The 14,056-nt window shown below is 34.9% G+C and overlaps 2 protein-coding genes across 2 annotated transcripts in view; both read right to left on the bottom strand.

The window, feature by feature from the left end:
* The window catches only part of MGAT4D (MGAT4 family member D), a 56,339-nt gene that overhangs the window by 5,306 nt on the left and 36,977 nt on the right, over nucleotides 1-14,056 (bottom strand). Inside the window, exons 9-10 of the mRNA XM_055550822.1 lie at nucleotides 12,038-12,168; nucleotides 9,793-9,900 (exon numbers count right to left, since the gene is read on the bottom strand). Of these exons, the coding sequence (XP_055406797.1) occupies nucleotides 9,793-9,900; nucleotides 12,038-12,168 (239 nt within the window). The remainder of the gene's footprint in view (nucleotides 1-9,792; nucleotides 9,901-12,037; nucleotides 12,169-14,056) is intronic.
* Nucleotides 1-14,056, bottom strand: part of CLGN (calmegin) — a 109,432-nt gene that overhangs the window by 58,578 nt on the left and 36,798 nt on the right. The window lies entirely within an intron of this gene.

Below are 14,056 nucleotides of genomic sequence, written 5' to 3'. Positions count from 1 at the left end.
ACAAACAAAAAAAAACAACCAAATCAACCAGCCAATTAAAACTACCCTCCCCTGCAAAAAAATAAAAGACGCTCTAATACAAAGAATGAAAGATAAAATTTAGAAACATTCCCAGAAATAAATGCAAATAGAGAAAATAGGAAACGCGTTCCTTAAAAAGATCATGGAAAGGGGAAAATTCATAAACAGAGATTTCTGTGAATATTTTCCAAGAATCAAAGCCTGAATTTTCAGATTAAAAAGCCCCACCAGATTTAAATACAAGAACATTTTTAAAGGTTTAGAGATGGGGAAATTGACCTTATATAAAGAAACAGAAATTAAAATGGCTTTAACCACTTTTCAATAGCTATACCCTTAAACACCTTCAAAAATGGGGGGAATCATTTCCAACTCAGAATTGTTTCCCCAGCTAATTTAACATTTAAGTTTAACAGACTGAAGTCATTTAAAGATGTTTTATTTCTCCAAGACTTTACATCTCACACAATCTTTTTCAAGAAATTACTGGTGGGTATGCTTCAATGGCATCCCACTCCAGTACTGTTGCCTGGAAAATCCCATGGATGGAGAAGCCTGGTGGGCTACAGTCCATGGGGTCTCTAAGAGTCAGACACAACTGAGCGACTTGACTTTCACTTTTCACTTTCATGCATTGGAGAAGGAAATGGCAACCCACTCCAGTGTTCTTGCCTGGAGAATCCCAGGGACGGGGGAGCCTGATGGGCTGCCGTCTGTGGGGTCGCACAGAGTTGGACACGACTGAAGCGACTTAGCAGCAGCCACAGCATGCTTCACAAAAGCAAATAAGTAAATGAAGAATGATGTAGATCACAATCCAGAAAATAGGGGAATCAACTCAAGAGACAAAGAGGAGGATCCTGAGATAACTCCCAGAGCCGGTCAGAAGGCCCCAGGAGAGAAAAATTTGTCAAGTGAAAGTGACATAAATGCAGAAAAGCATTTGGCAATATTCAACCCTCATTCATGATTTTTTGAAATGTTCAAATACATAAAGAAAAGATTTAGATAATTCACAGAGAATCTGAGGTTTTTAAGTACACTGAAATAAACCAAACTTAAAACCCCAAAGAAAACAAGTTGTGAAAGTGGGCACCCTTGTCTTGTTCCTGACTTTAAAGGAAATGCTTTCAATTTTTCACCATTGAGGATAATGTTTGCTGTGGGTTTGTCATATATAGCTTTTATTATGTTGAGGTATGTTCCTTCTATTCCTGCTTTCTGGAGGGTTTTTTTTTTTTAAATCATAAATGGATGTTGAATTTTGTCAAAGGCTTTCTCTGCATCTATTGAGATAATCATATGGTTTTTATTTTTCAATTTGTTAATGTGGTTGTATTACATTGATTGATTTGCAGATATTGAAGAATCCTTGCATCCCTGGGATAAAGCCCATTTGGTCATGGTGTATGATCTTTTTAATGTGTTGTTGGATTCTGATTGCTAGAATTTTGTTAAGGATTTTTGCATCTATGTTCATCAGTGATATTGGCCTGTAGTTTTCTTTTTTTGTGGGATCTTTGTCAGGTTTTGGTATTAGGGTGATGGTGGCCTCATAGAATGAGTTTGGAAGTTTACCTTCCTCTGCAATTTTCTGGAAGAGTTTGAGCAGGATAGATGTTAGCTCTTCTCTAAATTTTTGGTAGAATTCAGCTGTGAAGCCGTCTGGACCTGGGCTTTTGTTTGCTGGAAGATTTTTGATTACTGTTTCAATTTCTGTGCTTGTGATGGGTCTGTTAAGATTTTCTATTTCTTCCTGGTCGAATTTTGGAAAGTTGTACTTTTCTAAGAATTTGTCCATTTCTTCCACGTTGTCCATTTTATTGGCATATAATTGTTGATAGTAGTCTCTTATGACCCTTTGTATTTCTGTGTTGTCTGTTGTGATCTCTCCATTTTCATTTCTAATTGTATTGATTTGATTTTTCTCCCTTTGTTTCTTGATGAGTCTGGCTAATGGTTTCTCAATTTTATTTATCCTTTCAAAGAACCAGCTTTTGGCTTTGTTGATTTTTGCTGTGGTCTCTTTTGTTTCTTTTGCATTTATTTCTGCTCTAATCTTTAAGATTTCTTTCCTTCTACTAACGCTGGGGTTCTTCATTTCTTCCTTTTCTAGTTGCTTTAGGTGTAGAGTTAGGTTATTTATTTGACTTTTTCTTGTTTCTTGAGGTGTGCCTGTATTGCTATGAACTTTCCCCTTAGGACTAGTCCCCTTAGGACTGCTTTTACAGTGTCCCACAGGTTTTGGGTTGTTGTGTTTTCATTTTCATTCGTTTCTATGCAAATTTTGATTTCTTTTTTGATTTCTTCTGTGATTTGTTGGTTATTCAGCAGCGTGTTGTTCAGCCTCCATATGTTGGATTTTTTAATAGTTTTTCTCCTGTAATTGAGATCTAGTCTTACTGCATTGTGGTCAGAAAAGATGCTTGGAATGATTTCTATTATTTTGAATTTACCAAGGCTAGCTTTATGGCCCAGGATGTGATCTATCCTGGAGAAGGTTCCATGTGCGCTTGAGAAGAAGGTGAAATTCATTGTTTTGGGATGAAATGTCCTATAGATATCAATTAGGTCTAACTGGTCTATTGTATCGTTTAAAGTTTGTGTTTCCTTGTTAATTTTCTGTTTAGTTGATCTATCCATAGGTGTGAGTGGGGTATTAAAGTCTCCCACTATTATTGTGTTATTGTTCATTTCTCCTTTCATACTTGTCAGCATTTGTCTTACATACTGCGGCGCTCCCGTGTTGGGTGCATATATATTTATAATTGTTATATCTTCTTGGCTTGATCCTTTGATCATTATGTAGTGACCATCTTTGTCTCTTTTCACAGTCTTTGTTTTAAAGTCTATTTTATCTGATATGAGTATTGCTACTCCTGCTTTCTTTTGGTCCCTATTTGCATGGAAAATCTTTTTCCAGCCCTTCACTTTCAGTCTGTATGCATCCCCTGTTTTGAGGTGGGTCTCTTGTAGACAACATACGTAGGGGTCTTGTTTTTGTATCCTTTCAGCCAGTCTTTGTCTTTTGGTTGGGGCATTCAACCCATTTACGTTTAAGGTAATTACTGATAAGTATGATCCCGTTGCCATTTACTTTATTGTTTTGGGTTCAATTTTATACATCATTTTTGTGTTTCCTGTCTAGAGAATATCCTTTAGTATTTGTTGGAGAGCTGGTTTGGTGGTGCTGAATTCTCTCAGCTTTTGCTTGTCTGAAAAGCTTTTGATTTCTCCTTCATACTTGAATGAGATCCTTGCTGGGTACAATAATCTGGGCTGTAGGTTATTTTCTTTCATCATTTTAAGTATGTCTTGCCATTCCCTCCTGGCTTGAAGAGTTTCTATTGAAAGATCAGCTGTTATCCTTATGGGTATTCCCTTGTGTGTTATTTGTTGTTTTTCCCTTGCTGCTTTTAATATTTGTTCTTTGTGTTTGATCTTTGTTAATTTGATTAATATGTGTCTTGGGGTGTTTCGCCTTGGGTTTATCCTGTTTGGGACTCTCTGGGTTTCTTGGACTTGGGTGATTATTTCCTTCCCCATTTTAGGGAAGTTTTCAACTATTATCTCCTCAAGTATTTTCTCATGGTCTTTCTTTTTGTCTTCTTCTTCTGGGACCCCTATGATTCGAATGTTGTAGCGTTTAATATTGTCCTGGAGGTCTCTGAGATTGTCCTCATTTCTTTTAATTCGTTTTTCTTTTGTCCTCTCTGATTCATTTATTTCTACCATTCTATCTTCTAATTCACTAATCCTATCTTCTGCCTCTGTTATTCTACTATTGTTGCCTCCAGAGTGCTTTTAATTTCACTTATTGCATTATTCATTATATATTGACTCTTTTTTATTTCTTCTAAGTCCTTGTTAAACCTTTCTTGCATCTTTTCAATCCTTGCCTCCAGGCTATTTATCTGTGATTCCATTTTGATTTCAAGATTTTGGATCAATTTCACTATCATTATTCGGAATTCTTTATCAGGTAGATTCCCTATCTCTTCCTCTTTTGTTTGGTTTGGTGGGCATTTATCCTGTTCCTTTATCTGCTGGGTATTCCTCTGTCTCTTCATCTTGTTTAAATTGCTGAGTTTGGGGTGTCCTTTCTGTATTCTGGCAGTTTGTGGAGTTCTCTTTATTGTGGCGTTTCCTCGCTGTGTGTGGGTTTGTACAGGTGGCTTGTCAAGGTTTCTTGGTTAGGGAAGCTTGTGTCGATGTTCTGGTGGATGGAGCTGTATTTCTTCTCTCTCCTTTCGAAGAGTTGGGTTGCTTTTCTGGGTGCCTGATGTCCTCTGCCGGCATTCAGAAGTTGTTTTGTGGAATTTACTCGACGTTTAAATGCTCTTTTGATGAATTTGTGGGGGAGAAGTGTTCTCCCCGTCCTACTCCTCCGCCATCTTGGCTCCTCCCCTCAAGTTTTGGAAGTTTTGGCCACAGCAATCAGAACAGAAAAAGAAATAAAAGGAATCCAAATTGGAAAAGAAGAAGTAAAGCTCTCACTGTTTGCAGATGACATGATCCTCTACATAGAAAACCCTAAAGACTCCACCAGAAAATTACTAGAACTAATCAATGACTATAGTAAAGTTGCAGGATATAAAATCAACACCCAGAAATCCCTTGCATTCCTATACACTAATAATGAGAAAACAGAAAGAGAAATTAAGGAAACAATTCCATTCACCATTGCAACGGAGAGAATAAAATACTTAGAAATATATCTACCTAAAGAAACTAAAGACCTATATATAGAAAACTATAAAACACTGGTGAAAGAAATCAAAAAGGACACTAATAGATGGAGAAATATACCATGTTCATGGATTGGAAGAATCAATACAGTGAAAATGAGTATACTACCCAAAGCAATCTATAGATTCAATGCAATCCCTATCAAGCTACCAACGGTATTCTTCACAGAGCTAGAACAAATAATTTCACAATTTGTATAGAAATACAAAAAACCTCGAATAGCCAAAGCTATCTTGAGAAAGAAGAATGGAACTGGAGGAATCAACCTACCTGACTTTAGGCTCTCTTACAAAGCCACAGTTATCAAGACAGTATGGTACTGGCACAAAGACAAAAATATTGATCAATGGAACAAAATAGAAAGCCCAGAGTTAAATCCACGCACATATGGACACCTTATCTTTGACAAAGGAGGCAAGAATATACAATGGATTAAAGACAATCTCTTTAACAAGTGGTGCTGGGAAATCTGGTCAACCACTTGTAAAAGAATGAAACTAGAACACTTTCTAACACCATACACAAAAATAAACTCAAAATGGATTAAAGATCTCAATGTAAGACCAGAAACTATAAAACTCCTAGAGGAGAACATAGGCAAAACACTCTCTGACATACATCACAGCAGGATCCTCTATGACCCACCTCCCAGAATATTGGAAATAAAAGCAAAAATAAACAAATGGGACCTAATTAACCTTAAAAGCTTCTGCACAACAAAGGAAACTATTAGCAAGGTGAAAAGGCAGCCTTCAGAATGGGAGAAGATAATAGCAAACGAAGCAACTGACAAACAACTAATCTCAAAAATATACAATCAACTCCTACAGCTCAACTCCAGAAAAATAAATGACCCAATCAAAAAATGGGCCAAAGAACTAAATAGACATTTCTCCAAAGAAGACATACAGATGGCTAACAAACACATGAAAAGATGCTCAACATCACTCATTATCAGAGAAATGCAAATCAAAACCACTATGAGGTACCATTTCACACCAGTCAGAATGGCTGCGATCCAAAAGTCTACAAGCAATAAATGCTGGAGAGGGTGTGGAGAAAAGGGAACCCTCTTACACTGTTGGTGGGAATGCAAACTAGTACAGCCACTATGGAGAACAGTGTGGAGATTCCTTAAAAAACTGGAAATAGACCTGCCTTATGATCCAGCAATCCCACTGCTGGGCATACACACTGAGGAAACCAGAAGGGAAAGAGACACGTGTACCCCAATGTTCATTGCAGCACTGTTTATAATAGCCAGGACATGGAAGCAACCTAGATGCCCATCAGCAGATGAATGGATAAGAAAGCTGTGGTACATATGCACAATGGAGTATTACTCAGCCATTAAAAAGAATACATTAGAATCAGTTCTAATGAGGTGAATGAAACTGGCCTATTATACAGAGTGAAGTAAGCCAGAAAGAAAAACACCAATACAGTATACTAACGCATATATATGGAATTTAGAAAGATGGTAACAATAACCCTGTGTAGGAGACAGCAAAAGAGACACTGATGTATAGATCAGTCTTATGGACTCTGTGGGAGAGGGAGAGGGAGAGGGTGGGGAGATTTGGGAGAATGGCATTGAAACATGTATAATATCATGTATGAAACGAGTCGCCAGTCCAGGTTCGATGCACGATACTGGATGCTTGGGGCTGGCACTGGGACGACCCAGAGGAAGGGTATGGGGAGGAGGGAAGAGGGTTCAGGATGGGGAACACAGATATACCTGTGGCGGATTCATTTTGATATTTGGCAAAACTAATACAATATTGTAAAGTTTAAAAATAAAATAAAATTAAAAAAAAAAAGAAAATGAGAGAACAAGGCAAAGCTGAGACTTGTGGTCAGACTATAAACAGAATTATTACAATTCAAAACTAAAAAGACAAACAACCAAATTTTTTAAATGGGCAAATATTTGAACAGATTTTTCATAAAATACATATAATGAAATATACTTAGGATATATCCTAAGTATATTTCATTATACATAATTATGTATAAAATTACATAAAAAGATGTAATGTAATTACATGTAATTACATGAAAAGATGCTCAACATCACTGGTCATTAAAGATATATAAATTAAAATCATAATGAGATAGCCAGGTTTGCTTGCTTTAGAATTTTATATAAATAGAATCCTACAATATGTAGTCTTTTGCACCTGGCTTTTTTCAGTTAGCATAGTATTTTAGTGATTTATCCATAATGGTGCATCTATTTGAAAGAATGTGGCTTCAAACTCAGATCTATTGTCTCCAAATTCATTGTACATCCACAGTGCATGATAAAAAGGGAAAAAGAAGTTCCTCTTTTACAGTACATGATATTATATTCCCCTTTACAGTACATGATAAAAAGGGAAAAGGAAATTGATCCTTATGAAACAAAGTATTAGTGAATGTTAGAAAGTTACATGCATAAAATTTAAAAACATTCCAAACATAAGGATATAAAATAACACATTGATGACTGACAATTTTCTATATATTTATATCAATTTTTATACTTACCCTTATTATTGATGGTTTAACTTTCTGTAATATGATGTAATCTCTTACCCACTATGAAGAAAGTTGAGAAATAGTCTAATCCTTAATATGCCATTTTTTCCAAACAATGATTCTGATCATTTTTAAAGAAGGTGTTAAATTTTGAAATTCCTAATAATAGATATCCTGTTGGAAATTTTTAAAATAATTTAATACAATCATATTTTACACATCATTAAATTGCTATTTCTTTCTGTTTTATGCAGTATAAAGAATAAAAAAAAAGTTAAGATTATAACATCAAACTATGAGTGATTAGATGTACATTCTCCTTAATCTGTCATGAATTTACAAAGATAGGTTAAAATATCTTATTTGTAAAATAGATATATAAAGGAAAAAAAGAATCCCTTTATAATAGTATCAGCAAGTAAAAAGGCCTAGACTAATTTCTGTCTGCATCACCTGTGACTATGTTTTATGTATTTTGATGATATTACTTTCTGGATAAAGATTCATAAAAGTTTTCACTATTCCAGACACTTGTTTACCAAACCCTTTAAATCCTGAATTCCACCTTGCCTGATGGCTAACAGCTAATGTATACTGAGTTCACACTCTAAGGTACTGTTTCAAAGGGTGCAGTACAATAAATACGCGGACCGCAGCCTTGTCTAACTCAGTGAAACTAAGCCATATCATGTGGGGCCACCCAAGACGGATGGGTCATGGTGAGAGGTCTGACGGAATGTGGTCCACTGGACAAGGGAATGGCAAACCACTTCAGTATTCTTGCCTTGAGAACCCCATGAACAGTATGAACAGGCAAAATGATAGAAAAGGTGGAAAGAGGGCAGACGAATAATGAATGAAATGATGAGAGGGTGTACATGTGCATTTGTCTCATTTCAACTGAGAGTATTAAAGCAATCATTAGCTTTGTTGTGTGAGGAAGCTAAGAAGGATAGCAATGCCAACAGCATTGCAGAGGTGAAAGAAATCTTAAGGCTCATTCATGTCAACCTCATTCTGTAGACAAAGAAAGCTCAGAAGAGTGATAGGGCTTGCCCAGTCTCAGGTACACAGGTCAGTTCAGTTCAGTTCAGTCGCTCAGTTGTGTCCTACTCTTTGCAACCCCATGAATCTCAGCATGCCAGGCCTCCCTATCCATCACCAACTCCCGGAGTTCAACCAGACTCACGGCCATCGAGTCAGTGATGCCATCCAGCCATCTCATCCTCTGTCGTCCCCTTCTCCTCCTGCCCCAAATCCCTCCCAGCATCAGAGTCTTTTCCAATGAGTCAACTCTTCGCATGAGGTGGCCAAAGTACTGGAGTTTCAGCTTTAGCATCATTCCTTCCCAAGAAATCCCAGGGCTGATCTCCTTCAGAATGGACTGGTTGGATCTCCTTGCAGTCCAAGGGACTCTCAAGAGTCTTCTCCAACACCAGAGTTCAAAAGCATCAATTTTTCGGCGCTCAGCCTTCTTCACAGTCCAACTCTAACATCCATACATGACCACAGGAAAAACCATAGCCTTGACTAGACGAACCTTTGTTGGCAAAGTAATATCTCTGCTTTTGAATATGCTATCTAGGTTGGTCATAACTTTTCTTCCAAGGAGTAAGCGTCTTTTAATTTCATGGCTGCAGTCACCATCTGCAGTGATTTTGAAGCCCCAAAAAATAAAGTCTGACACTGTTTCCAGTGTTTCCCCATCTATTTCCCATGAAGTGATGGGACCGGATGCCATGATCTTCGTTTTCTGAATGTTGAGCTTTAAGCCAACTTTTTCACTCTCCACCTTCACTTTCATCAAGAGGCTTTTTAGATCCTCTTCACTTTCTGCCATAAGGGTGGTGTCATCTGCATATCTGAGGTTATTGATATTTCTCCAGGCATCTTGATTCCAGCTTGTGCTTCTTCCAGTCCAGCGTTTCTCATGATGTACTCTGCATATAAGTTAAGTCATCACAACTAAAAATTGATTGTTTTGACTCTGAAGTCTTTGCTCTTTCTACTCCACCAAGATGCTAAGTCAATTATAAATAACATTGTTTTTGAAAATGATGAAAAACTTAGGAATGATTAAAAATCAAATGATGCTAAAGTTTTGTTCATTTGGTAAACAGTGATCTGAAAAAGAATGCTGCTACATTAAATTCAATAATAGAGGCATTTTATTTTTGAAATATTCTTTTATAATTCTGAATATTAAACTAAAATGCTGAATTTTACTATAATTTTCAAAACACCTTTTTAGTTTCATTATTTAAATTATACAGCTGAGCAGAGTAAGGCATAGAAGTTTACATAGGCTGGATTTTTCTAACTATGATAGATAACCTGGATCTTGTAAAGTTGATTGCTCTTCATAACAAATACTTCTGTCATAAGATGAATTGTGTTTAGACAATTTTGATAGCCTCTCATGTTCTCATCATTCCTTTTCTAAATAATATAAGCTCATGAAGCCTTGTGTATTACACAACTAAATTTCAAAACACTTACTTTGAAATACTGTTCTCTTCCAGGGTATGATGACTGTATACCCACATGCTGGAAAAGAGAAGGTTTATATCGAATACGAATATGCTTATTTCGTTCTATACATTTTTCCTGTAAGAGAAAAAACAATCTTGTGTAAAAATCCAAATACTCATTTTTATTGCATTTACTGGTGGCAGAACCTTTTATTAGTTTTTTCCTGGATTCTATATTACTATTTTAAAATTTAAACAAAACATTTAAATTCTTAGCTTTTTCTTTATAAGAATAATGGAACAAAGAAATCGAGATACAAAAGCATGTATTTTCTTTCATGAACTCTATTAGTTCACTAGAAAATCAGGCTTGCTTGTTCAGTCTTATCCAACTCTTTGTCATCCCGCAGACTATAGCCTGCCAGGCTCCTCTGTCCATGAAATTTTCCAGGCAAGAATAGTGGAGTGGATTGCCATTTCCTACTCCAGGGGATCTCCCTAACCCAGGCATGGAACACAAGTCTCCTGTGCGTCACCTATGTTATAGGCGGATTCTTTACCACTGAGTCATCTGGAAAGCTCAGAAAATCAGGCTTCTATTGTGCGAACTATAATTTTCCTCTCCTCTCTATTCCAGTAATATAAACTTTCCAATATTTTCCCATCTATCCATTTCTCTTGGTCTACATTATTCTCTCCCCATTTATTAATTTCAAAACTAAATTACTCCCTCTTCAATTTCTCCTTAAAACAAAAATGATTTTAAAAAACCAGTATTATATTCATGGAAAAAGATTTGGATAATCTTCTTAAAAATAAAAATAAGAAAGATGGCCTGTGACATTATCACCCCTATTAAAAACAAGCATTTGAGAAGATGTGGTACATATATACAATGGAATATGACTGAGGCATAAAAAATGAAATAATGCCATTTGCAACAACATGGATGGACCTAGAGAGTATCATACCAAGGAAGAGAGTCAGACAGAGAAAGAAAAATGTCATATGCGATCACTTATATCTGGAATCTAAAATATGACACAAATGAACTTATCTACAAAAAAGAAACAAGCTCAATAGACATGGATTACAGACCTGTGGTTGCCAAGAGGGAGACGGGGTGGGGAAGGGATGGGCTGGGAGTTTGGGGTTAGCAGATGCAAACTATTATATATTTATTGGATAAACAACAAGGTCCCACTGTATATAGTACAGGGAACTATATTCAACATCCTTTAAGAAACCATAATGAAAAAAGAATATGAAAAAGAATGTGTATATATATATATATATATATATGTATAACTGAATCATTCTGCTGTACAGTAGAAATTAATACAGCATTGTAAATCAACTATACATCAATAAAATAGTTTTAAAAATTATTATAATTGCTATCATTATTTATGTAATGTATACATATAAAATTCATTAAAATACATCTCAAATTTATGTGCATAATAATGTTAAACAGCAGGCTTAAATTCATTTCTACTGATGTTAACATGTAGGATAATACTGTATTAAAATTGTTTTTAAAACTGTAAAGTCATTAAATAATGTACAGTTAATTTGAAACTAAAGTTCAGATAAAGTTAGTTGAGGGCTTAAAATATAGGAAATGTAGTAATACCTTTAATCTATTAATAAAAGTTTCAGTAGGATGGTATTATCAAATTCTTGCTTGCCCAAAATAACCACTCAAATAACTTGTTGATGAAGCAAAGCTGAATTCATTGCTTACTGCAGTAAAGGAGAAAATACCTTGATAAGAGTCCGTTCAAGTCTTATGCCTATTTTTCAACTGGATTATTTTCCTGTTGTTGAGTTTTGAAAATTGTCTATATATTCTGAATACAAGTCTTTGTTAGACATGGAATTTACAAATATCTTTTCCTATCCTGCAGTGCCTTCTCTTAACAGTAAATTTTGCAACACAAAAGGTTTTAATTTTATTGAAGTCCAATTTATCAACTTTTAAAAATGGATCAAGCATTCTATGTCATGTCTAAGAATTCTTCATCTAATCCTGGGTCCTAAAGATTTTTTTCCCATGTTTTCTTCTAAAAATTTTGTAGTCTTATCTTTTATACTTAGGTGATATACTTTGAAATAATATTTGTAACAGGTATATGTTTACATCAATTCTTTTTAAAAATATATATAAATACCCAGTTTAAGAAAATCGATGCACTAAAATTTGTAAATAAAATTTAGGTAATTACATCATAGAGTATTTTCCTAAAAATACAAAGTAAAGAAATACTCACAAGAGGTTCTCCTGGGGTACACATCTTTACCAGAAAAATGTCCCCCAAGAGCAAATCTATGGGTTTATCTTTGTAGAACATTAAAAAAAAACGTACAAAGTCAGTTAAATCTTCAGATTTAAATAGCTTTCCTATGGAGAAAAAATAAACAAAGCCCAATAACTCCTCAGTGTTTATACCACACACCAAAACATAGCCCTTATATATAGTTATTCATTCCATTAACATGGGAAAGAGTACAAAAATATTAAAAATTAAATATATCTATTCCTTGCAAAGCTTAAAGCATTAATGAAGCTGGAGGATGATGAAGCAAAATCATATATCTGCTTCAGTATTAAGAGTTACCACTTTTGGTGGGACAAGTAAGAAGCAAGTTTAGAATCGTGAATACTCTCAGGAAATTAACTTTGATAACTAAGGAGGCTCAACTGTTTAAACCACTTGCAAGATATATAAATAAAATGGAAAGTTTAGGACCTGTAACCTTTCACTCAGTTTTTCAGAAACTATGATTTGTAAGCTTATTTACATAGAACATTATCAACATACTACATTTTTTACTTTTAGTGCTTAATTTTTAATAAAATAGAGTATTATTTCAATATTTGAACATTATTTTATAAGAATGTTATTTTTTTGTATTTATGATTTTTAAAGATTTACTGTATTTTAAAGTACGATTTCATTACATCTAATTATTTATTTCTAACATATTGCATCTTTAACTTGAAAATAAAGCTGAAGGTATAAGATTCAGGTAAATTTTGACCTTAAACAGTGTAAAACACATCTAGCCACCTAATAAATATGATACTAGGATGTAGGCATTTCATTTTTCACTAGGACTTGAGTCTATATGGGTCACTTCAAGTATATGGTTGTATTTGAATTTTAGGCACCTATGTATATAGTAACCAAAACAAGTGATTTAATGATAGAAATAGTTGATTTAACATGTTTTCTTTATCTGCTGCCAGCATTCTGAAAATTCTATTTAGCAAGCGCATATTTTTAGAAAATACTGAAAAACAGAATTGTTATTATAACAAAGAAAATGAAGCCTTTATAGATTTAAGCTTAAATAAGAATTCACTATCATATATACAGTGTTTCTTGCTCAATGTGCTCTTGTGAATACTCTCTATCCTTCTACCTGATTTTTCTGAGAAAAGCAAAAAGAATTTAAAATTCTCAAAGTAATAAACCAACAAAATTATCTCTCCAAGCTTTCAATGGGTATTACTGTCACCTACAATTTTTCTCTTTATTGTAATCAAAGCTGAGGAAAAAAAAAAAAAAACTTTCAGAGTTTTAAAATTGGATTCCACACCACTTTACAGAAAGTTTGGGGGGAAAAGTGGTCAGTATATGAAGTGGTAGATATAGAAGAATAGACGGATTTTACTAGCAATCAGAGAAATGCTTTATTCTCCTCCCCATGGCAAACAAAAATTTTAATGGATAAAATCAAATGTTATCAAGTATATGGGGAAGCAGGAACTCAGATGCATTGCATATGAGAGTATATACTACACAGTCAACCTGCAGAGCAATCTGGCAGTACTTGTGAGACCTGGCTACATTCACCCCAGTGATCCCATCCCAGGGCATATATATATCACTCCATTTCTTTGTGGCAGCAGACAGCTGGAAGCAGTCAAGGTCCACCACTCTGGGAATGGACAAGTCAAATAGATTATTATGTAGCACTTATGCAACAATAAGGAAAATGAACATAAAGCAACCTATAGACAGCTATAAAATCTAGTTTTGTGGACAAAAACATAAGGAATAGAAATATGTTTATCAAATCACCATTTATGTAAATTTTAAACAAGTACAAACACAATGAACACCAAATCCTTTGCTGCATGGTATCTGGTATTTATATGCATAATCTGACTGAAATATATTGAGTGCAAACCTATCATGAGAGTGGGTAGAAGTTGGGGGTGGGCTTTAAACAGAGGAATAAAAAAGGGCTCCTGCTTGTAAACAAAGATGAAATGCAATATG

The sequence above is a fragment of the Bubalus kerabau genome, chromosome 16 (genome assembly GCF_029407905.1).
Source record: "Bubalus kerabau isolate K-KA32 ecotype Philippines breed swamp buffalo chromosome 16, PCC_UOA_SB_1v2, whole genome shotgun sequence".
NCBI classification, from domain to species: domain Eukaryota; kingdom Metazoa; phylum Chordata; class Mammalia; order Artiodactyla; family Bovidae; genus Bubalus; species Bubalus kerabau.
This window is presented reverse-complemented; position numbering and strand designations above follow the sequence as displayed.